At 39.6% G+C, this 26583-nt stretch overlaps 2 protein-coding genes across 2 annotated transcripts; one reads left to right on the top strand and one right to left on the bottom strand.

The window, feature by feature from the left end:
- Positions 1-6334: 6334 nt before the first annotated feature.
- Positions 6335-11548, bottom strand: LOC139724692 (cilia- and flagella-associated protein 299-like). Its single transcript, XM_071635815.1, has 4 exons — positions 11441-11548; positions 9994-10124; positions 6961-7194; positions 6335-6563 (listed from the first exon to the last, which is right to left on the bottom strand). The coding sequence occupies exons 1-4, from the start codon at positions 11546-11548 to the stop codon at positions 6335-6337; spliced, it is 702 nt and encodes a 233-aa protein (XP_071491916.1).
- A 2654-nt stretch (positions 11549-14202) lies between these two features.
- On the top strand, positions 14203-26134 carry LOC139724693 (uncharacterized). The gene is made up of 13 exons (XM_071635816.1): positions 14203-14375; positions 15001-15298; positions 16218-16326; positions 17124-17221; positions 17784-17863; positions 18658-18864; positions 19516-19590; positions 19980-20080; positions 20320-20447; positions 22423-22578; positions 23272-23499; positions 24387-24479; positions 26075-26134. Exons 1-13 carry the CDS (start codon positions 14233-14235, stop codon positions 26132-26134), a joined length of 1776 nt encoding a protein of 591 aa, XP_071491917.1. The 5' UTR covers positions 14203-14232.
- The last annotated feature ends 449 nt before the right edge of the window (positions 26135-26583 follow it).

Here is a 26583-nt window from a genome sequence, read left to right on the forward strand (position 1 = left end):
ATTCCGAAGGTTCATTATTCCGGAACACACGAATTTCGTGTACATAGCCGTAAATCCGACAATGAAATAGGGTTCGTTAGTCGGAACATTTTGTGGCGTTATTCCGAAGGTTCGTCATTGTATGAAGGCTAGATAGTCTGAAAATGTAAAACGGTTCATTAATTCGAAAATGAGAAAAGAAAAGTGCGTACCAGCGAACCTTCGGAATTGTGAATCATATTCTATTTTCTGAATACAAAATCACACGTGCAAAAGTCAATAAAATTGAACACAGAAAAAAAAAAACCCAGAGAAGCAAAGAGAGGTGGCTCGATGAAAAAATAGAGCTGTAGCCATGGTAGCGAACGGCCGAAAGCTATACCTTCAAATATTTTTCATAACACCTCATAATCCCTGATACCATGGATACACAGAAGCTTGCCTTTTGTTTATTGATCATCAACATACGTTATACGGAAAATGCTTTTAAGGTTTATAAGGTTAGTTAAGAAGGCAAGGGAATAATTGAAGCAAAACTTCGGCAAAACTCCAGGGTCCCGTTGCATAAAACTTTTTAATTCAGGTTGGGATTTGCCCAACCTGAATTTTTTTTGTGCTAACCTAATAATGTAAAATCCGTTGCATAAGGAATTTTGTGATTTCAACCGGAAAAAAATCCGGTTGGAGTTTTATGCAACGGGCCCCAGGAAAAGGTTAGAAAAATGTGTTCTTTAGAATGTTTGTATTTCAGTTCATAAACTGAGCAGCTGAACGTATTTTACTGGAGTACAATTCGACAAGTTTGCGCATTCAAGCCACAATAGGTGTTCTGGAGATCATAGAATTAACTCTGCCTTATTGACATGTTCCTTCGAAGCAGTCAAGATTGTAGATTTTATAGGACGTCAAATGAATCTCTCGACAAGTCAAACAATTATTGATTAAATGTTCTTCCGACAGACATAACGATAACAACCAATATACCGTCCGATTTCTTTGAAGGTCTACAGATTTTCTTCTTTTTTTTTGTCTAGAGGTTACCGCGCAGGGGAAAAACGTCTGGCTCCAATGCTAAAATATCAAATGACAATAAGAAGATTTGCAATCTTAGAGACTTAAGTGACTCGAGTTAATATTAACCGCTCAAACGAGGCTTGTTTGCCAAATTATGCAGTAAATATATATATTAGATTATGTGCACACTACTATCTTGGATAGACACATCTTTTATTTTGAACTGTATCATCTACCAAATAACTATGGGCAAAAATTCGCCAAAACCACGTCTTACACGGAGTTTTCTCCACTACTGTTGTGAATTGATATCTCCAAGACTCAGAGCAGAAACATTTTGCTGTTATGATATGATATATATATATATATATATATATATATATATATATATATACATACATATATATATATATATATATATATATATATATACATACATATAGGAAGAGTATGGTCCAAATATCGGCATCATATAACTCTATGAGATTTAACATACACACACACACACACACACACACACACACACACATATATATATATAATGGATACTATATATATATATATATATATATATATATATATATATATATATATATATATATATAATTATACATATATACATTATTTAGAGAGAGAGAGAGAGAGAGAGAGAGAGAGAGAGGGAGAGACAAAGAGTGCGAGAATGAGTCCCAACCGTGTACAAAACCACAGTATAGCTCCTTCATTAATATTCGTCTCTCCGTATTAAAAAAAAAAGGAGAAAAGAAAAGAACGAAAGGAGGGAATCATCGACATACAATAAAAATGACCAGAATCAACCAAAATATTAATACAGTGATCCTATACGGAAGTGACGTACATGTATTAGAATCACAAATGATCTGTAAGTTTCCATCGTCGTTCTAGCATCAAAAACTATATCGTCATTTTTTATCCCCTGTAAGAGCGAGAACAGAAGGAAAGCCATGCTAATCAAGCCAACCAATGATTTATTTACTCATCACGACTATCGTCACAAACGTTTCCCGTTGAATAGACAACATGGCCTAGAGTGATCAGAATAATTATGGATAGTTGGAAAAGAAACAAAAACACCAAAATAAAACCTGGTCATGTTCACACTTGAACACAACATCTTGCTGGAAGGTTATACCTGGTGAGACGAGTTGCTCTACGCTTAATAGCTTAGTGAGTGAAGAGTGACCTTGTGGTTCGTATAGACACCTAATTATCACGGTTATTATGACTGGCTGGTCATGTACACTTTTTATGTTCCATGATTACGTCAAGGATGCAGGATGATAATAAATGTATGCATACACACAAAAAACAACAACTGAATGATAGAAAATAAGGGAAGGATAATAGACCTTATATCGGATTTCCTTATGATACGAAGACTAGACGGCTACAGCAAAACATTTCCTCCTCTTGGTCTTAGTTACACCTTGAAAAGTTAAATTACCGACGTCTGTTGGTCGAGCCCTCTCAGCAAATTACATGTATCCCAACCAGCAGTCATGTCAAATACTTTTACCCCTTTCAATAGCCTATAGTCGCTATACAATATGCCGAGTCACGGAAACTCTTACACACACACAGGAGATATATCAATATTGTGCATTTATAAACATAAGACATGTCTTAAAATTTTGCTCGTTTTTCTCCACACACTTACAGCAAAGGCAAGAATTTCGGTGTATAAGACTCATCTTCATGTGTGTGTGCGAGAGAGAGTGTGTGTGTGTTTCTCTCTCCAGAATGCAGAGATTCTAACACATTGGGTTTTTCGGAATGATAAGCATGGAAATGTGAAAAGAACGTACATTTTAGGTTTGACGTAGGGGATGAAGACACTATGTCTTCATCTAAACTGTAGTAGAGTACTTTGGCAACATGTGCTATTTATTGTTTTAATTTTGCATGAGCTCGCCCTTGGCTTTTAGGGACAATGTCTGTCGAGCATGAGCAATCAAGCATACATGTATCTTGGTTCCACGCACAGGAGTGAGGACATTTTAGGAAAAACAAAACAAAATCGGCAAAACAAAATGGCCTCAAGAAACTGCCATAGAACTAAGAAGAAAACCGTAGTTGAAAAGTCTGGTCCTCACAACGACCGCCGCAGATGATCTCACTATAAATTCACTGTTAACGCGGGAAAATGTTTTTATTATTCACAAACCAGAATATGATTTCTATACGGTATTTTCTGCTTACTGAGCATTTTTTTCTCCCAATGAACTCCCTATAACATAATATAGACAGTATCCATACCTTGTTTGTTTCTCTAATAGATGACGATGTTTCATCATTCGCAATGCCGATAACAGCTGCCACCTGGGATCAAATATTTGATCGATAATGTTTTCCTGACGCCGTAATCATAAAAAACTTGCTCAAGATTGGCTCTGCACTTCGTTAGGAGCGAACACACACGTGATCGAAACTTCTTTTTAAAGACTTAAATCTCTCCCTTTTTACTTGCGATCTGTTTGTGCGCCTTTTCTAACTCCCCGTCCCTCCCATTTCTCTTTCATCCAAAGAGCGAATTGATTCCCACAAGAATTGAAACTCATCACCCAAACCCTGACGTCGTAGAGAAAGCTTTATTAAGAAAATCAGAAGATCTAGGGAAATGTTTCAGGTGCATGTGTGCGGTTTCTGCGTCGCCCTAATGCCGCGGAAGGTAAGTCGATACTCGTGTGGGATAAAGCGTAAGGCCGGGAGGATTTGCCAAGGGATAAGAAGTGAATATTAACCCTTTCGTTGCCTTGCTTGCTGATTGGGCTGTCGGCTGGCTTGTTTCCAACGATACCGGTGTCCTACTTATTTCCTTATAAATGAATAAAGAAATCACGTGATACTACATGTATTAATCACTGTTCGATCAGTATCTGCTTGAAGAAGAGAATGTCAGAGTGTGTTGTGTTTTACTTGTGGTCATTTTTTTTGGGGGGGGGGGGGGTGGTGAGGAGATGGTAATGAATGTCATTTGATATTGCTTGGCGTGTTACGGCAAAGTGTACGGTCACCCAAAGGGTTAACGTCATGTAAATAGGTTCGGATCGACGTTAATGATGATGTCACTGTGACAGCTGCTAAGGCCTACAACTGAGCTCACCGACAAGACTCGAGGAATTGGGTCAACGGGGACCTAGAGATGGCGCTAGTCAAATGGTAATTGACAGAGGGGGTGTACCAGTTCTCTCACAAAAAGTAAACAGTGTCCGTGTTCTGAGAGCAGGAAGACGGGGTGGGAGTACATGTACAGCTGTATACTACAATGTCACAGACAGGAGAGTGAATTAAAAGACCATTTCAGTGGAAACTCAGTACGAGATCCTTGGACCTACGGTATTAGGCAAATTTTGTTCTTTATATCAGATATTTTGTTATAAAACAAAGGATAGGAATTCATTGGGACTGGAGAAATCAGTTTGTTATATCAGGTATTTTATTACATCAGATCTCTTTACATCAAGTTTCCATTGTACCAATGTGTTTTTTTTTTGTGTGTGTGTATACACTTGTTAATATGTATTTTATTGTTGTCAAGATGATGATTGCGTGTCTGCCTCTGTGCATATCCCTCAACATCTCTCCGTTCTCTTCTTCTTCTCTCTCTCTTCGTTTCATGTTAGAGTCTGTGACTGTGCCAAAAGCACGATCATTTTATCATTTGTTTGCTTGTTTTTATGGCAAAACCCACATTTAGAAGAAGTAGCTCATGTGTGAAGAAACTCAGAAAATTTCCAAGAACCTTATTTGAAGATGGTCTTCACCAGCAGAATCACACGTAGTCATACATACAATTGTATTGTTCGATGAGAGGAAATGGAAATAAATTGCTCGAGTTTCCGAGCACTCGGCACTCCTAGCACATAATGAGAACATGTTTATTGTCTGATGGGCTCATGTAACCGCTATACTGCATATGATTCAGTTTTTCATTCATACAGTAGACTCCTGTTATAACGAAGTCCTCGGGACCGGCAGTTTTCTTTCGTTGTATCAACATTTCGTTATAACCGAACAAATAAGGAATGAAAAATACATAGAGTGGATGATGTTCCGGCCTGAATTCTTACTTTGTTGTAGCCGGAATTCCGTTATAACCATGTTTGTTATAACGGTAGTGCACTGTATTCCAAAACAACAGAAGCCATATTTAATTTAATGTTGCTTGTTGTAAATCTTTTGGAATACAATTTGAATTATCTCTCTGATTTTGGCAAAACTGTCTTCAACAATCAGGGGAACATACAGTACTTGCATGCCTTCTTTGCCAGGAAAAGGTCTATTGACAATAGTGAGACCCCTCATTCCATTACAATAAAGAGAAAGACAAGAAAATAAATACCCTCTCTAGAGAACAGTGTTGGTGGTAGGCTAGACCAGGAGTATAACACATACTTCTGATATTTAATGAACAGATATTGCTGTATTTTACATCATCCAAAGACTAGGTAAAAGAAAAAAAAATTGGACTTTATAATATATACAATAATCTTTACCCTAGTAAACAGCTGAACATGTACTTACACATAATTCATTACAGTGTTCATTGATGATATAAATATCACCAGGGTTCCACCTCCCCGATATCACACATATTCTATGTGGCATTGAAATGCTGCTGGCTGTTACAATGCTCAGATACCAGATAGAGACAAACATTGGTTTGTCTCTTCAGGTGCAGTAGAAACAAATCACACTTACAGCTAGAGGGGAAGGTATGATTTTAAAATAATATCCTTAAATCCATGACCATGAAAAACAGTTTCAATTTGGCTTTTTTTTTTAGGGTACACTTTTGTACAGTGTGGAACCAAGTCTACTTCTAGGAAAGTTTGATTTCACTTACTGATGTGCCTTTCAAAACTGCTAGACTGCGTCTGCTGAAGTGAGAAAATATTAATGTGAATAGGGTGCGACTTTTTCAGGGTCTCTAAAGCACACAGCATTTCAAATATTTCCCATGCATCTTCACTGTCCAGATATCTTTCACATAATCAAGGTACTACTGTATGATAACTTTCATCTTTGTCATGAGTTGACATTACCATAAAAAAGAAGAAAAAGGCCAGCAATGGTTCTTGTGTACGTGAATTGAATGTGATCAGTATTCAGCAGGCAAAAACTGCTCGGTACCTTCCAAGAAGCAGAGTTCTTTTTGCATGAAGTGATATCCACACAGGCAAAGATGATTTCCAGTATATGAAAACACCTGTGAAAGAACAGTAATGTCCAGTTGCAAAGTAAGCTCCAGCCTTGAATGTCTATAAATGTCCAATTTTTGTCCACAGATGCGGAACAAACTGACACTGAGGTTGGCCAGTTATGTCTTCCTCCTGGTTATGTGGTCGTAGATGACGACTTGGGTGTACTGTGGGCACTCAATGGGGGTTCTCGTAGAGTTATCTCCCGGAGATGGGGCCTTTGGGTCAACGTTGAGGATCTTGCGGTCACGCTTGTTCTTAAAGAGCAGTCCCGATGCATTTTCAGCGATGACCTGGTAATTTGGAGTTGGGTTGGATGTGGAGGTCTGTGTCTCCCAGTTGTAAAAACTGTCAAGACAAACAACAAACAGTATAAAGTGAGTTCACATCTCATAATGAGCATAGGCAGGGAACTACTGGTAATATCATCCTGCATGATGTTACAATGTGACTCTGACCACTATGCAGAATATCCAGATGCAAACACATAAACATACAAGATAGAAACATACTAAATTGTCCTGGATTAGATCTCTATAGTAGGACAGCAATGCATAAGATACATCAAGAAAAGGCATTTTCTATGGAATGTTTTGTTCAAATGAATATGGCATTAATAGGGCAGAATGGATTCTGAGACATTATGCCAACGAAATTATCAAAATTACCAATTTAAGACAGCATGTACATTATCTGTAGAGGAAAGTTGTTGCCTTTATGCACTGACAATCTACTCCATACACACCTCAAGTCTGAAGGCCTTGGTAGAAGACGCTTTCTTCCACTGAAGTAGGGCTCAAAGTCCTCCGTCTTCAGGCGGTGGGCGTAGTCGATGTAGCCCGAAATTTCCTGCCCCCTCGAGTTCTTGTCCCTTATAAAGATGATGGAAGTCATCTTCCCACTCCGATTAGCCTCCTCTCGCTGGGCAAGCGCTTTGAGGAAACTGTTTTTTAGGTCCTTTCCAGAGCTGGCTAGAGTTCTGTGAGACACAAAATTCAGTTTTAATGGAAATGCATTTGACGATTTGAGTATCTGGTTAAACATACTGCACATGACGTATGACAGGGGATTGTGCCTAAAATTCTATGATAAACACATGCACATTTGTGCGGTATAGGTTTCTCTGCCTAATTATTCCCTTGAAATCATATGAAATCTACATTTGGCAGACACAATGATATTCCTATAATTGTATGAACATTTCTCCTTCCAAGTACACTCAATACTGAAGTTAATTTTATATGTGACCGTGCATCACAAAACGAACAAAAAGTCGCACCCCTTGATTTTACATGAGGACTCAAGAAAGGTGAATCAGGTCAACCGAGTCAATCTTCAGTTTTCCAGATTTTCTGAAAGAGCTATTCTTCTTCTACATTATTTTTTTTTTTTAGTTTGGGATCATAAATTGAATTGGAAAGTAGATTTTCAGCAGTTTTTCTACAACCCCTTTTTTGGTAGAGTAGTGTGATCAGGTTTTTCTTATAGGCACCTTTTCATTTCTTGAAAATCCGATGCACACTCTTTCACTTTTAACTGTAATAACTTTTGGAAAGATGACGCTACTGCTTGTAAAGTTGACATACATCATGGACAGAATGTGTTAATAGAGCATGCTCAATTTCAGCTTGATCTGGTAATCTCTTCATTGTTGCTGCTTCAGTGGTTTACGTCATGCTCTTTGTCCTATTCATTACACAGCTAGCACGGCTTGGTAAAGATTAAGCGCTTTAATAGACCCTGTACTTCAGAGCTTCTTTTCTCAGTTAAAAGTTTTCCAGAGTGTGTGCTTTCTTTCCAATATTTACACTTTGTATATACAGTAAACCTCGCATGAGTCGAAGCTCTCGGGACTGACAAAAATGCGTCGACTTAAGTGAACTTCGACTCTCGCGAGAGTCGATTTTTTTTCGACTCACAGTTATGTGCATGTATTATAGTACATTTGCATGCATGTGTGTGTGTGTGTGTGTGCGTGTGTGTGTTTGCATTCAAATTTGTCTGTTCTTGAAGATAATGTTCTTATTTTGTTCTAAATTGAACATGGAATTTGTATCAATACAAGTACTAGTAGTTAAACGTAGTTCTGAGAATGTCTGCGCTAATGTGGCAATGTGCATGTGCTATCGTATGTCTATGGTGCAACATAGGTAGCCATCTCTGTCAACCTACCCTGAGAGACAAACACTCTCCCAGGCCCATCCCACCTCCATTGAACAAAACTATACAGCCAGCCGGGCACGCACAAACAAGCTCCGCCCACTTGGCCTGTCACTAAAATATTAAAGCAGCGATTGGTTGACCAAGGAGTTTTGGCTTGACATGGATAAAGTATGGATGTGCCGTGTGTATGGATAAAGTATGGATGGATGTGCTGTGTGTATACATGTATACATGTGCATGTATTCGACATGCGTGCTGAGCGGTACGGTGAGTGTGCATGCTTATACCTGCAGCAGGCCAGGGACGGGGTTCTGCGACATGCCGATTGCTTTTGTTCTCCTCTAAATGTAATGAGAATGCCAGACAAATCTTCTTCGGCTCAAGTGATGTAAACTACGCGTATTTTGTACAAAAGGGACTGAATGTTTTACTTCGACACAGCCGAAATTCGACTCTCGTACTTCGGCTTATGCAAATATTTCTTAGAGAAAATACATAGGGAAAAATCGGGACTTTTTATTTTGCTTCGAGTTAAGTGATTTTCGACTCACTCGACGTCGACTTATCCGAGGTTTACTGTATATAGGTTAAGAGAATCCATTTGAATTGAGTTTTACGTCATTTTAAAGCTCAGAGGCTGCTCTTTTAGAATCTGCCCTAAACTGAAAATCCATGTCTGGCGACTTTTTGTTGGTTTTGCGCTGGAGAGTTTTTCTTGCAGTCATCACCACAGCAATTTCATTTGCGTGCTACACTGTAAATGTAGTCGGCACAGGAGTGCCATAAAGGCAAAGGTATAATTATTGCTTGCAATGTGATGGGCTTTTTGTACCGCACAGACATATATCATTTCTCTTGTAAACATAAAGAAAATGGGATGTTATGCATTCCTCCCAATTGAAACTTCATCAGTCCCAGTTAGGATTTGTCCAATGGGATAATTAATATTCTTTGATGACATACATTGTATGGTTGGGGCACCACCTATCGGCAGGGCACCTTCCCATCGGCACCCTGCGTATCATGGCTGTTTGCGTATAGAACGAAAAGGTACGCGCGGGATTAAGTGTCATTAGCTATAAAGACAATAAAAACGAAGAAACGAAAATCAAACTCAAACAAACCAAGCTAAAAATTACACATCCACTCAGTAACGACACATGGCTGTGAAATTCACGTGTATTACCTATGGCCTGTGAAATTCACGTGTATTACCTATGCTGTGAAATTGACGTGTATTACCTATGGAGGGGAGGGGGTGCCGATTGCAAGGTGCCCTTTTTAGCTGCGCGAAGAAAACAGAACGCACGCACTAAAATTGCGTTATTTTAAAACGGAGATTCATAATCAACGAGACGGTCACGACATTCAAAACTGCAGTATTTATGGCATATCCGAGGTAAGAATTAGGCGGATTTGTGTTATGTTTTTAGAATAAACAAGCTACAGATCCTTAAGGTGACGATAGGTGGTACCCCCAACCCTATATACTTTTAAATGCGCTTAGATGCAGTTGCTGTCATTCCTGACTGACATCTACACACACACACACACAACCACACACACATATAGTGAACCTGATGAGAAATTACAGGACAATCAACAAAATTCTTACTTTTGCTGGCTTCTCTTGGAGAGTCTGCTGGCCTCTGCCGCCTGCTTCCTGGCCTCAAACTCTTCTCTCTTCAGCACCTCGCCGCTTCCTCGGTAGCCCAGCTCAACCAGCTGTCTAGCAAGCTCTTCATCCTGGGTTAGAACACGATGAGACAGAAACAATATAACTTTTTTTCCCTATCTGATACAGGTCAAAAGGTCTTATTTGGGTGCCTCTCTACATTTCAAACACAGCTCATCCCAGATAAGGACATGTATATTAAATGACCATTGGCATGATAGGTGAATGGGCTGCAGATTTAAATCATTAAAATGTTGTTTTCTGCAGAGATGAATATCTCTGACAATTTCCAGAATTGAAAGAGGGGGAATGGTTGTACAGAGGAAACAATTTGAAAGTGCAACTCAATTTGTGGAGATAAGCTATGATGCAGCAAGACGGCCAATGCCTCTGTGGCTACTGTACATCTATCCTTTTTCCAAAGTTTGAACATGTTTACTTAATACCCACGTTATCAAAATGCATTTTCAAAGGCCTTTCTGATCATGTTTCTCAAATCCACACAGCTTTTTTTCAAATTGTTGCATTTATCATCTCTATAATATGAGTCGAGAGGAAGGCATTGTAAAGGCACAGCTCCATTGCATTGCTACCAGTAGTTGACCCTCTGAGTATCAGACGTCATGTAGTCTGCATGGATTCTTTGTATCTCATCTGATTACCCATGAATTGATAAGCTTCTCTGTAATAGGTTTTTACAGTGACTAGAGCAGGTATAATTTAACACAGATGAGAGTGAACTGTTTCTTTCTTTCTTTACTCCTGCATGTTCTGATAATTTGCAATAATTCAATCATCTCATCTAGGCCCCAATGAATATCACAAAAAATAAAAAATAAAAAATGTAAACATGTCATCTCATGATACTGTCTAGCCAGCTGGCTAGGCAGATTAAACACACACTAGACCTACACGTAGTCTATATCCAACCCTACACAACTCCCTGATTCAGTGAACAGAAATACTCAAGTCAAAATCATAGGCATGTTGTCTACATACAGTAAGAATATGTAGGCCTACAGCTGTAGATCTAGATACACACACCAACACGGTCCAACACCACATCTTGACGTGTAAACACAGTCTTGTGATTTTGTCTTGTGACTGTTAAAAGTCATTTGGACGTGTACAAATTTATTCGTTTGCTCTGTACCAAAGCGATAAGTTACGACCAAGAATGTCAGCGTGTAGATTTTGCATTCCATTTGCGCATTTCACAATGCAAACTTGTGTCTTTTTTGGGCTCGCGACTGCGAAGGAAGACCAGCTATGCATGTTTTTCAACTTTAATAGGGCCTACGCTAATATGAATACGTGGGACCATTCATTCCGTAAACATTTGGTAGACAAACAATTAAGAATCTGCAAAATTGCAACCAATCCTCACCTCTAAGTAATACAGATCTAGAGACGAAATTTGCGAATCCAGAAAATCTTCATAGGTGTTGAATTCTGTGACAATGTTGTCACTTCCAGACGTGATTTCTTCCTCCATTTCAAGTAATTTCACTGCTCGTTGCTTGCTTTTTGGTCTCGGGTCTCGCGCAAGTAGTTCTGCGCTTACACACTACACTACGAGTCGAGTTCGCATATAAATTGAGTGTGTGTACACGATACACACTACTATTCATCACACAGAGAGCGTACATTGTTGATCCCTGTCACAGTCACAATAAGCATGCTTATAGCAATATAGTGCCTCAGAAAAATTCCCTAGAAATAAACAGAATACCATGAATTACGAGAGAATGACACACTGAACCTATTACTTCTGTTTTTTATTTCAAAAAAGTCACAATTCTGGTATTCGGATTTAGATTTTCTCTTGACTCCCTCGAGCCGCGGAGGGATATTGCTTCATTTGTGCTGCACGTTGCTAGGAAACTACAGCTCCATGTTCCCATCCACCTGCTACTTAACAAAGGAATGCTGCCAATCACTAAAATAATCTTTTTATGCATATTTCGTCTCGATATTTTACTGAGACGAGTAAAACTTGATGACAACACTTATGTATAGCATTAATACTTTGAAAACTCTTTCCAGATTTCTTTTTGTCTTATGACATAATGATCTCGCTGCAGCTCTGGTTATCCGCAGGTACCTCCAATCGATCTGACCAAATCATCACACGTGTACCTGTTCAACAGCTCATTTGCATATGTAATTGTACATAGTTTCCCATAGCGACGCACATAATCGATGCACCCTGTCCGTCAGTCGCGCGTGTGTTCTACAGGAATTGTCAACAGCGCTATTCGCACGTAGTGTGTAGTATATGGACTAGCGCAGAAAGTTGTTAAATCATCGGAGTTTCATCGTTTCTGCATTTCAAAGGTGAGTTTGGAGGTCGAGATGTTTATGCTGAGATTGCATGATAGGCATAAAGTTTGTCAAAACATGCATCGGTTTTCGATCTATGGTTGCAAATATCACGGTTACTAATTTTGCTCATCAAGGAGTGGGAACCGCGCAATATGCCCTGCCGCGGTACGTATATCGCAGGCGATACATCGGCAAACTGTCCCACTGGATTTTCGAACGCATGGTACCGCTACCGTGTGGTTATAGTGCCGAGCCGGGCCGAGCTGAATGGCAAACACGCTCTTATAGATATCAACGTCGACGTCGATGAACAGTTCATATTGCAATCACGTCATGTCAGTATTTGGCAGTAAGATCAATCTGTATTTTATCGTCGGGGATACATGTTCCGTGGGGACTACAAAACAAGTACAAATATGTATGGCTTCACAGAATTCCCTCTTCCGGAGGAGGACCGATGTCGAAGTCAAAAAAATGTTATAAGACTCGATCCTCCGGACATACGGATTTTTTGTTTTTCTGTCTATGTCGGTATTATCCTGTGCCATAATTATAAGATATGAACGTTAACTGATTTCACTAAACCTGCATGCCCTTTTTACAGAATTTGGTCAGCACACTTGACTTACAAATTTGTTTCTACACAATGTGCATGAAACCATGCACAGAGAAACTAAACTGAAATTGAATTAAAAAAAAAGACATGATGTAGATTTACTCAATGTGGGCTTTGAATTGTTATGCACATTGAGAAGAAGTTCAGAACTTTGTTCAGAGAACAGCTAACAGTCAGTATATTCCATGACATGTACGCAGTTAAAAAAAAATATAGTATATACACTTGTAATGCCATTTTCTAGATATGATTTTGAAGTTAAGATATTTAAGTAATATCTCATCAAAGTGACATGATTGTTATTATATACAACTGTAGTACACTCTAAAAAGACCCAAGTCAGAACTGACCCGGAACTGGGTCCGTTGGGGTCATACACCGTTCCGGGTCAGAAATGACTTGGAATTTGGTCATGAAGATCCCGAATGGGGTCATCCTGATCCAATTCATGACTCTGAATGGGTCATATCTGACCACATTCCTTGTCATTATTGACCCGGAATGGTGTACATGACCCCAACGGAGCCAGTTCTGGGTCAGTTCTGACTCGGATGTTTTAAGAGTGTAGATGGTGTGCATTATAGTCATCACTTACAGTGTCTAGCATCCTACGGAATATATATTTTTAAAGTCGTTACATTTTTTTTTTCTTTTGCCTGCAATCGGAGTATCATTAGTAGGTTTAGGTTCCTCTGTAGATAATATAATTATGAGATTCAGTATTATAATTTCTTGTGTATGATATTGTGAGAAAATCATTTGAATATAAAGATACACAGCTTCGACTGTATCAGAGTACAGGTTTCTTTTGCAACTTTTGCGTTGACATAACTTGCATTTTAGCTGTTCGGAGATGGAAATCAGTGCAGTAGCATTCTACCTACTTCGTGTTACTCATGAGAGACTGCATTGCAGCTGATGATGATGATTCTTCATCACTGCCATATTTTTAGTTTCCTTCATGAGTTCCATCATCCTGGTCTAATACATTGTACATGAAAGCAACATCATGTGCATGCCAGTAGGATTGATTCATGTTGCTCTGCTGTCATCTAATTGAGATTCATTGATTGCATCCAAAAGTGTAGGCCTACAGAGCTCCAGATTGGTGAAAAAGGAAAAGGACATCGAGAAGCAATGTCCCACTCTCCTATCTCTTTATCATCTCTGTCAAAAAACAGGTACGCACATTAAAAACGAGAAGAGCACCAGTCCAGCAGAGGATCGAGTGAGACACCATGCTGAAACAGGACATGCCCAGTGGGAAGGTGCTGCTCTCCTTTGAGAGCAGCCCCAGGAACAAGTCCCGCTATTCCACCTTGGCGGTGAAGACGGAGGAACCAGAGGCTGAGGAGGCCAAGGAGTATGCGGCATTCTTAAAGTAAGTGTGGTTCAACGAAAAAAGAAACAAAAATAGCAAATGCAATATGACTTACTGAAGAAAAAAAAAAACTCATGAGACAAAATAAAACAAAATATTTAAATAAAGGAATATATTTGTGTCTTTTAGGTTATGTACTGGGCAGTTTTAGCAAAGAAGTTTAAATATGTCACATTCACATTGTTTCAAACAAGGATGTGGTATTTTTTTCGTATATATTCATATTTGTGTGGAAGAGGTAGCATATATGAAATTATTTTTATTAACTACAATCTTCTTTTTTCTTTTACTATACAGTGCATTATACAGTGAAAGTTGCATTTTTACGACACCAAAACTGTGACATGCACTTACAGCACACAAAAAAGAAGCCAGTTTGTGCACTTCTTACAAATGAATACATACAGTGCATCATTTTATCAGATCTGAATCCCTGCAAATACATGTGCTCTTCAGAGAATATCTTTAAAAAATCCATAGAAAATGTCAAAGAGTGTCTCTAATAGCTAGTATATTATGAGTTTGATACTTACATGTACATGTAAGTTATTACCCCTTGTGTCCACCCTATATTTGCATTCATCCCTAATTTGCATCGCATGTCATTTTGAAATGATTATCACAGAGAGCAAGAGAGAAAGTGTGGCCCCGATGGCTTCCTTGACTCCACCAAGTACACCCACTCATTCCAAGTCCGTGGCAAGGTCCTTGAATCCAAGGGCAGCAGATCCAAGAAGGACAAGACTGTTCCCGGCGGGGGGATGGCCGGAAAGAAGTCCCCTTCCCCATTGAAGTCAGCGCCAGCATCCCTCGGGCCCCTCGGGGAACAGATGGGTCCCAAGAAGCCAGAGACGGTGGTTGATGTGATGAACAAGGTGGCCAGGGATGAGCAAGAACATACAAGGAGGATGAAAATCATTGAGGTAGAGTAATACTCCTTGAGGTAGAGTTTGTTACGGTACTCTACTAGATATATTCAAGATTTTTAATTCAAGAATCACATTTTTTGTTGTCATGAGATATGAAAAAGACATTCTTCAATTCAGCTATATACAATGTTGGAAAAGTCTAGGGGAAGAAAAAAGATGATGCTCCAATGATATTTGTAAGTAACCTTCAGTTAAGCACTGAATTTGTTTACTCTTTTGATAGCGTGATTGGTGTCTATTACCACATATTCAGCAAGAAAGAACTTGTTTCTTTTTGTCAGTATTGAACCTCTTTTTATTTATTTATTTCATTTATTTATTTCACATATTTTGAAAGGGTTGCTTGCTCAATAAGGTCTGGTTTTCCGCAAGGCCCTTTTTAAAAAAACAACACATAAAATGTACGGTACAGAACATTAAAGATACGCAAAATTGCATTAGTAATATACACATTTAGCTGTAAAATATTGTAAAATATATAAATCATTAAACAATGATTACAACTAAATGCAACAATTCAATGACCATTATATTAGACATCTTAAATGAACTGTAAAATCATCCATATAAATAAATGTTTAACTGCAATAAAGTAACACAATTTCAATTCATTAAAAGACAACTGAAATTACATTATGTTGCTGTGTAGAATTTCATTTGAATATAATGTGGAATAACATAAAGGAAATGAGGCAGTTCTGTTACATGTCAGACAATGACTGTAGGCATTTTGTGTGTATGGAGGGGTAGGGCGTGGTTACCAAGCATCAGGATGACATTGTGGAGTACTGGTATGCTCGCGGGTGACTTGGAGACATCGAGGAAGTACTATATACAGGTGACCTCCATGGTGACATATAGTGCATATATATTGATATTTTATCTCTCTCTCCCACTTTATCTCTCTGTCCAGGACCACATGTGGCAGCACAGACAAGAGGAGAGAGACCTGAAGAGAGCTGAGGGAGACCTGATGAAGAATCAAACACTTCTCAAGAGAACGATGAGGGACTATGAAATTGGTGAGGGACCAAAAAAACAAACAAACACCAAACTTTGTGTCCATCCGTAAGGGGCCCTTATCGTACCACTGCTTCAGTGATTATAATTTATGTCCATCACAATATGATAATCTCACTGTTACATTAGTATTTATATATTTATAGGCCACAGCAAAACTTTATATGCTTTCATCAATTTGCCATTGGTGATAGTACTGATGCAAATTTTGTTCGTCGGCTATAATTCTTGCCCAGATTCATTTATGTTTGTGTCTGCCACCGAGTTGCAGAATATGTTAGGCATTTCTCCATTTAGTGAAAAAGGAAATTTGATGTTCAAAGAGATTACTGGTACTTTTCTGAGATACCTTTATGTAAGCTGTGTACATGTAACTGTGTTTATTTCATTCCTCCAAAGATATATACTATGTTCTTTTATCAGTTCATGAACAATGTAGACATTAGCATCTGTTGCATGCATGCACATGTTCGTGCTCATGTATGTCGAATGTATTCAGTGCAAATACACTACCGCAATTGGTTATCAACAGATAATGTTGCTAATGTTAGACTTTTACCTGAAATGTTGACACCCAGCAAAAAGCCCATTGACATTGATAAGGACATCTTGACTGTTGACTTGTTGCATATTGATTGTGAAAAGACAAGTGATTGTAGATTGTCTCAATGTATAAGAACATATCCTCGTGATACTGTACAGAACCATCTCTAACAACCTGTTATTTCAAAACCAACCACCAGCATCTATTCTTAATCACCATATTTCTCTCCCCCCCCCCCCCCCCATTTACCCCCAGCAATAAGTCGGAAGAAGCAGTCGGAAGACCAGAAGATGCTTGACAATCACAAGAAGGAATTCTTAATCACAAGAGATTATGTCCATCAGAAAGAATCTGTAAGTAAAACCATCTATTTCTCATTAATTTCTGAAACATCATAACCCTCCTCATCAATAACAATATTAGCGTTCCCACTGGTATAACCTGTAATATATTTGCTGTTATTAAAAGTATAGGTATTGGAGATATTTATCTAGACGAAAATACTCGAATCATAAATGTAGACGCATAATTCATGAAGCAGGCAACATGCTGTAGTAATGCTATACTTCTCAAACTTTTTCAGTCCATGGCCACTTTGGCTAATACAATTTTTCTTGAGGCCCAATAACAATGAATGCAAATCTTTTAGATTGTTTAGCTGAACTTGTTGCCCACCTGCACTGGTTAGAAGTGGGGAGATAATTAATAACTGTAATACCAGTTATAAGTTATCCTTTTCTTGACAGACTTTTTCATTTCACGTTAATATACATTAATGAGTATTATCCTCTTTTTTTTTTGGATTGTACATTCAAAGATTATTCTGTTGTTACCACAACCCTGGTATCTTTTTTTTATCATGAACGTAAGTACATTGATTATCATTGTTATTTTCCTCTTCTTGCATCTTTACAGCAAACAAAGCAGAATATAGAAAAGGGTGTAAGCAAGCAACAACAACTCAAGGATGAAGACAGGAAGGTCTTTCTTTCAATGTGAGTACCAGCACATCATGAATAAAAAAAAAGCCCAGCAAAGATAGTAATGTTTTTTCATCTTCAGTTGTGGTAAACATGCACCGTGGAAAAAACAAATTATTGAGTGTAGCTGAGCAGTGTTGTGTGTAATCATGCCATGCCCTCAAGTAAAATGCAAAAACACTCTGTCCCTTTGATAGGGCATTACATTGAGATCCAGTGTGTTAGCAAGTTATGACTTTACACTCACACATGTAAAAGATCCCACGAGCTGGGTTTTAACCCCGTGAAGTGGTCCTCCCCTGTGACTATAATTATTGTCTACACCAGAAAATGGGCAAAGAATTCAAACTGCCTTTGTTCATCCCAGGTGACTAGCAATAATTGGCAAATGGTATCAACCAGGCAAATTGTGTCATGTTAAGAAGTAGAAAATGAAAAGATGCAGAAGACTTGTTCACCTGTATTTCATCCACCAGAGCCTCCTTGGGGAATCAAACACTATTTTTTAATGCCCTGCTTGGAAGTACAGTATGCATGGATATGAGAGTTTAGAGCTTACGTTGATGTCAGATTCTTTTACTCTGCCCAAAACTCACTTTCCAGACTTTTTTGGAAATTCAGATACATTGAAATGGTTGCAGTTTAATACACTTCAAACAATTTGTCATAAGTTTAAGATTTTTTAAAGGTTTCTTTTTGCAAGTCCTCTTACACCCCTGACTATATTTGATGTAGCGCAGCAGGTGGAATCTTCAACCTGACCAGTAGACCCCCTATGTTACATCTCTCCCCCCTCCTTCTTCCCCCAGTGGTGACCTGGAGAGGAAGTACCGTGCCAAAGTGGACGAGATCGAGCTGCGGCGGGTGGAGGTGCAGAAGCTGAGCGAGGAGTTCTCCAAGAAGATGCTCCTGAAGGAGGAGGAGACACACCGGCTCAACAGCGAGCTCACCGACCTCGCCCTCAACATCAACATGGAGCTGAAGAAGAACCAGACCATGGTTAAGGACACGAGGCAGTGAGTATTATTCGTCTTTTGGGCTTCAAACAGGTGGCAACACATTTTTTTTTTCTGATTTCCCGCGTGTACCATATCATATTCATCAGCAACCAGTTTGTATGCGATGTCGATGGTAATCTCAGATGATGGCCAGAGAGGGTTAAATGAATGAGCCAGTTCATAGTTCCACTTTGCCCACGAGCAGAGAAAGGTCATTTGTAATAGCAGGCATTTGGGTTTTCAAATTCACTGAGATATGCACCAGTGATGTAATGATTATTCATGATGTAATCCCCATTAGTTGTGATTGCCAGTATATCCACCTAATAGCAACAAATTGAATTTTCATTAAAGCTGAATAGTGTTTAGCAATATTAATTGAAAAGGTTTGTCAATATATCAAATGCAAAACAATGAAATGGATGCTTCCTCAAGTGTAAATTGACAAGCCATCCTAGTCACATGGTCTATGCAGCTTCCTTCAAACATTTTTGCCATATATTGTGTCTGGCAAGAGTATGCAGTATATCACCTTGATGATGAGTGCCTAACCAAGTGAGAAAAAAGAAAGGTCATTTGTTCAGATGTGCACATGAGCTAATTGTGAACTGGCTCTCATTGTTGGTTTCATATGTGTATATGTATTGTGGTTTTTTTTTGTTCATCCAGGGATCATCTAGATGAGGGTAATGAAGCTTGGAGGCATGAAAATCAAATGGAGAGAAAATATGAACAGAAGATCAAGTAAGTACCATACCTTCTTCTAAAGAATCTTAAAGATTTAGTTCAGTGTATAAGAATCTGAATAATCTCAACACTACCCATGCTGAAAGTAGTTGTTGTAGAAAAAGTAATGATAATGAGGCTGATAATCATTCTACAAATGGTAATTATGAAGATCACGATCATGTTCATGATCATGATGATGGTGATGATGATCATGATCATGATCATCATTACCATCTTCATCTTCATCTTCATCATCATCATCATCACCATCATCATCACTATCATCATCATCATCATCATCATCATCATCATCATCATCATCATCATCATCATCGTTACTGCTGTCAGTCCAGTCATGCATTATGCCGATACTTTATTCCTTCAATGTTCTCTGACATTTCCAGGAAAAACCGAGATAAGATTGACACGTTTGAGAATGCCAAGAGGAAGCTGAGTCTCGACCAAGCAATAGCCAGAACAGGCATGGAGGAGAAGATACGAGACGGTGAGTGACTACTGCTTTCAAATCATTCCATCTGCAGTTGTTGTTGTTCTAATGTTTGTGTGTGGTGCATAAGCAACTTAATCACATTTACCACAAAGAGAAGGGAGGTGTTAAAATATCATGGTCTACAGGATTGCAAATTGTTCGTTAATCGAGAAGGTTCAAGGTTCAAGTGATGCCTTGTGTTCATCAGGAAAATTGATATCGTAACATCATCACTTATGTTGTCATACCAACAGAGGGACGAGCCCTGCTGGACACGAGGAACAGGCTGACTGACAACAGTTTTACCCAGAAGAGGCTACAGGAGGAGGCGCTGAACACCAGGCTGGATCTCACCAACAAGAGGATAGAGCGCAAGCTGCAGGTGAGTTATTGCTTCAGAGTTCATGTTATATAGGGCTAGGATTGGGGGTAGGGTTAGGAGTAATCTTAGATGCACTGATAGCAACACAAACTGCTTGTATAGGATGAATGGGTCGTGGGGAATGGGTAGTGAAATGTCAGTTAAGTCATCTGGGGCTTGCTAAACAAAATATTAATTGCAACAAAGGTCTTTCATTTTTTAAGTCATTTTCTCTTGCCCAGGCAATAACTTTTATGACTAAGTCTTTACTCTAATAAGTGTTTTTTTGTGTGTGTGTATATCAGTTGACCCCTTGTTCTTCTTTATACCCCCGCCAAACGAAGTTTGAAGGGGGTATATAGGAATCAGCGGACGGTCGGTCGGGCGGTCGGGCGGTCGGGCGGGCGGTCGGTCGGGCGGTCGGTCGGTCGGTCGGTCGGGCGGTCGGGCGGTCGGTCAGTTGCAAATCTTGCGTCGCGAACTACTTCCTCAGTTTTCAACCGATTCCCATAAAACTTGGCACAGATGTGTGCCTTGGGTTGTAGATGTGCAAGACGTATTTTTTGACAGCACCCAAAAGTACGTTGCCATGGTAACGGCATATTATGGGCAAAAATGGGTACAAATCTTGCGTCGCGAACTCCTCCCACAGTTTTTGATCAATTTTTATGAAATTAGGTACAGATGTTCATCTGAATATGTTAATGTGCAAGACACATATTTCCGCAGTGGCAAAAAGTGCGTTGCCATGGTAACGGCATGTTATTGGTAAAATATAGGGCAAAATGCTTCATGGCAAAACTGCTTCATCAGTGTTCTTCCAATTCTCATGGAATTCATATTGAATGTTTGTCTTAGGATATAGGTCAGCATGACACATTTCTTGACAGTGACAAAAAGTATGTTGCCATGGTAACAGCTCACATATTATGAGCCAAAATGATGGAAAATTTTGTGTTGCAAACTACTTCCTCAGTTTTTGCCCAATTTCCATGAAACTTGGTACAGATGTGTGCCTTTGGTTGTAGATGTGCAAGACGCATTTTTTGACAGTACCCGAAAGTACGTTGCCATGGTAACGGCATATTAATGGCAGAAGATCAAGGAAAGATCTTGCGGATTTAACTACTTCCTCAGTTTTTTGACCAAATCTTATGAAATGTGGCACACACAATAGTCTTGGTGGGAAGATGTGGAAGACATATTTTTAGGACGTGTCGGAAGCTGCGTTGCCATGGTAACGGCATATAAATGGCAGAAGATCAAGGAAAGATCTTGCGGATTGAACTACTTCCTCTGTATTCGACTGAAGCTCATGAAATGTGGCACACACACTGGTCTTGGTGGGAAGATGTGCAAGACATATTTTTTGGACGTGTCAGAAGCTGCGTTGCCATGGTAACGGCATATTAATGGCGGAAGATCAAGGAAAGATCTTGTGGATTGAACTACTTCCTCAGTTTTTGACAAAAGCTTATGAAATGTGGCACACACAATAGTCTTGGTGGGAAGATGTGCAAGACATATTTTTCGGACGTGTCGGAAGCTGCGTTGCCATGGTAACGGCATTTAAATGGCAGAAGATCAAGGAAAGATCATTCCTTGGGTAAGACTGTCGTCACGGGGCGGGGGTATTAATCACCTTAAGTGATATTTCTAGTTCAAACTTGTCTTCAGCCAACCAAACTCATATACAAAATACCCCGACAGACCAAGAGGAGAATGGACTGGTTAACTGACATATTTAAATTTTGTGCATGCCTTTCTGACAGCGAATCTCTTTGACAACCTGAAAGCTTGCCCGAAATTGGTCCAACATAGCAATATCTAACATTCGCAAACTGGATTCCAAGTATTGAGAAGTGTTTTTGACGTACAGGTTAAGAGAATGGCTTGTTACTACTATGCACGTGAGGATGGATGAAGCATCCATAGATTTGAATATGTGAATAAAACTTTGATGGGTGATTAATTTTGCACGATTCTTCCCCTCCAGCTTCACAATGCCAGGAAACAGAAGAAGCTGCAGCAGATTTCGATGGACAAGCGGGACCAGCACGAGGCCTCCGTGGCCAAGTGGGCGGAGAGATACAACAAGAAGTACTTCGACGCGATGAGGCGGGAGAATGAAGATACCATGAAGCATGCACAGGTGGGTGTGGCTCCGAAGCTGGCTGAAAATTATGAGAGAAAAGCTTTATCTCATTTCTAATGCCAAAGTATGTAGTGACAAGGGCCCAAGGGGGCAAACTCTCTAAGATGGAGAAGTATGGGGTTAAAGATGGATGCAGAGAAAAAATGACATGAGAAATGACATATTCAGAATTTCATCCCTGTTAGTTCAGGTAAAATTTTTCAAAGGATCTGTCATTGTTTGATTGCATAAGACGATTAATGTGACTCTTGTCTTTCCATTCACTCATTTGGTTGTTTGATTCATAACCCCCATCAAGCCGAGTGCATCCATCAATATGCAATTTGCTGCGATCAAAAGGTGGATGAAAGTGGCCATCAGCCACCCATTGTTATTTTACTACCATCTATAATCATGAAAAGAAAAAAAAATGCATTGATAATATCTACATAAATAGCACATGAAATACACAGGAATAGAGTCACATGATTCTCGAGCGTGATTATGCCACAGGCATATGCCACAGGCATCCACAAAAATTTAACATCATTTTTTTTAGCATGATGAGCAAATGCGTAAACGTGGGATTTTAGATTGAGAAACAAGCACCGCATGGGTCTCAGGTTTTGTTCAATTATCTCGAAATTGACTGTCACCCTCACTGCATTTCCACCTCTCCCCTCCGCCCCCCTTCCACCATTCTCTTTACAGAGGACAGTAAGCAAACTTGAAGAGATAGAGCACAACCTATCCAATCGGGTGCGGGACTCGGAGCTCTCGCGCAAGCAAAAAGAGCAGTCGGTGCGGCGGCTGAACCAGAAGCTGGCCGACATGAAGCGGCACCACCAGCAGCTGCTGAAGCAGCAGATGATCGAGTGCACCAACAAGGAGCGGGAGCTGGAGCAGGCCCTCCTGCGGGAGCAGTCTTACTTGGCTAAGGTAACTGGAGGAGGGCGGCCATTGGGTCATTAAGTCATTGTTAATTTACCGGCAAACTGTTATAGCTAAAACATCAGAAGTTCTCAGAAGGGCTAAAAATTCATCCTACACCATATGGAATTTGCTTGCAATACAATGAAAGGGTCTACCAAGAAACTTACGTGGCTGATGCGTTTTGCCAGGATGATGAGGTGTTATAGAGTATTTTTGGATCAAAAGTGTAAAATAATTTCAATCGTATACATACAACTTTTAGTCCAGAAGAGAGCCCCCCCCCCCCCCATTCAGCATTGTAAGTAGAACATGACGTTATGATTGATCATCCCCTAGCAATCATATTTTCAAACAAGCTACTTGCAAATTGCTGTCGCATGGAAGATCAATGGATATTGTGGCTCGATATGTCAATTATCGATAATTGATTATGAAAACTTATGTAACAACAATGATCTGGTGAGCTCTGAGATTGTAATACTTTGGGCAAATCTGTTTTTCACACTTTCGTTGTTGCCTAACTGAAATTGTGTCATTACAGTTTGATTTCACACATTTCCTATGCATGCATGTCCATTCTGGAGCTATAATTTACAGTTCTGCAGGCATGCAAGAACTGTGTTTTCACTTTAAGGTGCAGCTCTACTCAATATTCCAGTTTACTTTAATAGATGTACTTGTACTTGTGATACCCTTTCTTTGGTGCTCACTTGAATGTTTCACATTTGCCCTCATGCTGTAATTATTTCATTGTTTGTGACTTGGAAAACCGATTATTTCATTGTTTGTGTCTTGTAAAAAGTTACTTCAGACTTTTGCGAGCACATTGTACATCACAGTTATTCATCCATTGAGGTTTTTGTTCTCTGTTATGTTTTTTTGCTCTTCTGCAGGCTCACGTCAATCGTGAAGAAGGTTACCTGACGTTGCAGAAACACAGAATGTCGATGCAGGAGGACGTAAATATACTCGGCGAAACAGCCAGGGTAAGCTACTTCATTGGCAATTACATATTTAGAAGCAGAAGGGAGTAACTGCACAAAGATACGGCCCGAACACTCTTCCGCGTTTTGACACTGGATACAACATTTAAATGACTGTGTGATAAAATGTGAACGCATACTGTATTGTTGTTTGTGGTCGTTTTGTGAAAAATAAGATTAACTGCATGTCATTTCTTTTTATGCTTTTACTCAAACAAAAATGCAACATATGAAAACAGGAATCAAATGGGTGTGTTCAGTCTTAAAAGTACTAGGTGTGCCAAAGTGTGGCACAGCAGACCACGTTACCATCTGGTCCAGAGCCTGCTGCAGTAAGCCTATACTCTGCTGTGCTACAAAACCTTGCTGAGCAGCAGCCTGGCCACATGCATGCCATGTTTGCATTGAGTTTGTACACTATTAACATAGATCTAAAGATTATGATGAATTATTACCTCCGCCAAGGGGGAGGTTATGTTTTCGTTACCGTTGGTTTGTTTGTTAGTTAGTTGGTTTGTTGGTTGGTTGGTTCGTTCGTTTGTTTGTCTGTGTGCAAAATAACTCCAAAAGTAGTCAATGGATTTAGATGAAACTTGCAGGAAAGGTTTAGAATGACACAAGTAACAAACGATTAACTTTTGGTAGTGATCCGAAAATTTTTGGGGAATTTATGAAGGATTTTTGATATTTTGGCAGGTAGGGTCAATGAACTTAGGAGTTCAGGCTGCGCGCATTTGAGGTTTGCATGCGCGCACTAAAGTGCGTGCTCTAGTTTCTGCTAGGGCAAGGCCCGCCGTGCAGCTGAGGGTTTATGATGTAACAAAGGCTTTTACATGTACTTGGGGAAATCGGGCGATGGGTGGAAATCACTGATATCTCTATGGATGAATAAGATCAGTGGTGGAAATGAGCTGCATACTTGGCGGAGGTTTGCGCTCTCAGAATGCTTTTCTAGTTATGTAATTTAGCTGGATGAATGCACCAATTTTCTAGGGGAATGAATACAATATTTGTCTATTTCCATCCTATTTAGCATGACAGCAGTATTTTCTTGACTATAAAACAAAAAAATAGGTCACTGAAACAAATATTGTGATTATGATTTGTTGCCAAATGTTGGATTTGACATAATGAACAGTGAAAGAATACTCTTCCTCACATCTTGGTCTGTGAAAATGCAATGATGATAGTACATGTAAGTTATCAATTAAGCATCTAAGTCAACTTAAGAAATGCCCATCAGTAGAACTTAACATTTGATATGAGGCCATGGTAATACAGCATACGTGCTCATTCTCTCCTTTCCTTTAAAATGGTCAATAATCTTTCACAAAATTGTGCTCGCTGAAATGTAACTTGCCATATGGGTATAGTCAGGGGGCAGGCTACAGGGTGAGGAATGTGAACTCACCCTGAACTTCGGTCATGGTCTGGTTTATCATGGCATTGTCATTTTGCTTGATGAAAACTGGAATGCAGGTTAAAATATATGCATGATCTCACCACCCATAGATGGAGCCTGGAGAGCCCCCTGAATGACTTAACATATTTTTGATTGTTGTCCTTCTTTTGTTTGTGTGTTTTCTTTGTTTTCATAGGAGCATCAGAGGCTACTCAGGATTGGGCAGCGATCCGATCTAATGAACAGCGTGCCGTGAACCATGACGAGCCCACAACCTTGATGGGTTGAGTTTGGACTTCCTAGAATCCTGCCTTTATGCTATATGAATCCTGTCTGTACGCCATTGTTGTAGGGAAGGCTAACCCGAGCATGGTTTGTAAGTAATTTCCAGGACAGTATATCTGCAGTCAATGAGACCAGTTGCCGTCGCTGCGTTTTGATTGAATGCGGTGCCAAGTTTTGTGATCAACTGCCCTCATTCGCTGTAGAAAGAAGGACACAAAAAGTTGCCAATGTGGTGGTTTTATGCCCAGATTTCTCTGTGCACCAGACTGGTGGTAAGCACCAAGCAGTGAAACTAAGCCCCCCCCCCACTCAATGCCAACCTGTTTTGTCAAGGGTGTAGTTTTGCAACATCCATACACAAAGAATCATGTTGGCCAGCAGCCCGTTTGGCACTAAGTAGTTAGGAACTTGCATGCTGTA

This window comes from Diadema antillarum, unplaced genomic scaffold (genome assembly GCF_040938485.1).
Source record: "Diadema antillarum isolate AM-2024a unplaced genomic scaffold, OU_Dant_1.0 scf00000226, whole genome shotgun sequence".
Lineage (NCBI taxonomy): Eukaryota > Metazoa > Echinodermata > Echinoidea > Diadematoida > Diadematidae > Diadema > Diadema antillarum.

Bases quoted from the DNA above. Each gene is read 5' to 3' on its own strand.
- LOC139724692 (XM_071635815.1), bottom strand. From the start codon at position 11,548: ATGGAGGAAGAAATCACGTCTGGAAGTGACAACATTGTCACAGAATTC. The intron at 10,125-11,440 runs GTGAGGATTGGT...GTTCTAACCCAG, and splicing joins TAGATCTGTATTACTTAGAG to GATGAAGAGCTTGCTAGACA. The intron at 6,564-6,960 runs GTGTGTATGGAG...TTGTCTTGACAG, and splicing joins CCAAGGCCTTCAGACTTGAG to TTTTTACAACTGGGAGACAC.
- LOC139724693 (XM_071635816.1), top strand. From the start codon at position 14,233: ATGCTGAAACAGGACATGCCCAGTGGGAAGGTGCTGCTCTCCTTTGAG. The intron at 14,376-15,000 runs GTAAGTGTGGTT...TGATTATCACAG, and splicing joins GAGTATGCGGCATTCTTAAA to AGAGCAAGAGAGAAAGTGTG. The intron at 17,864-18,657 runs GTGAGTACCAGC...TTCTTCCCCCAG, and splicing joins AGGAAGGTCTTTCTTTCAAT to TGGTGACCTGGAGAGGAAGT.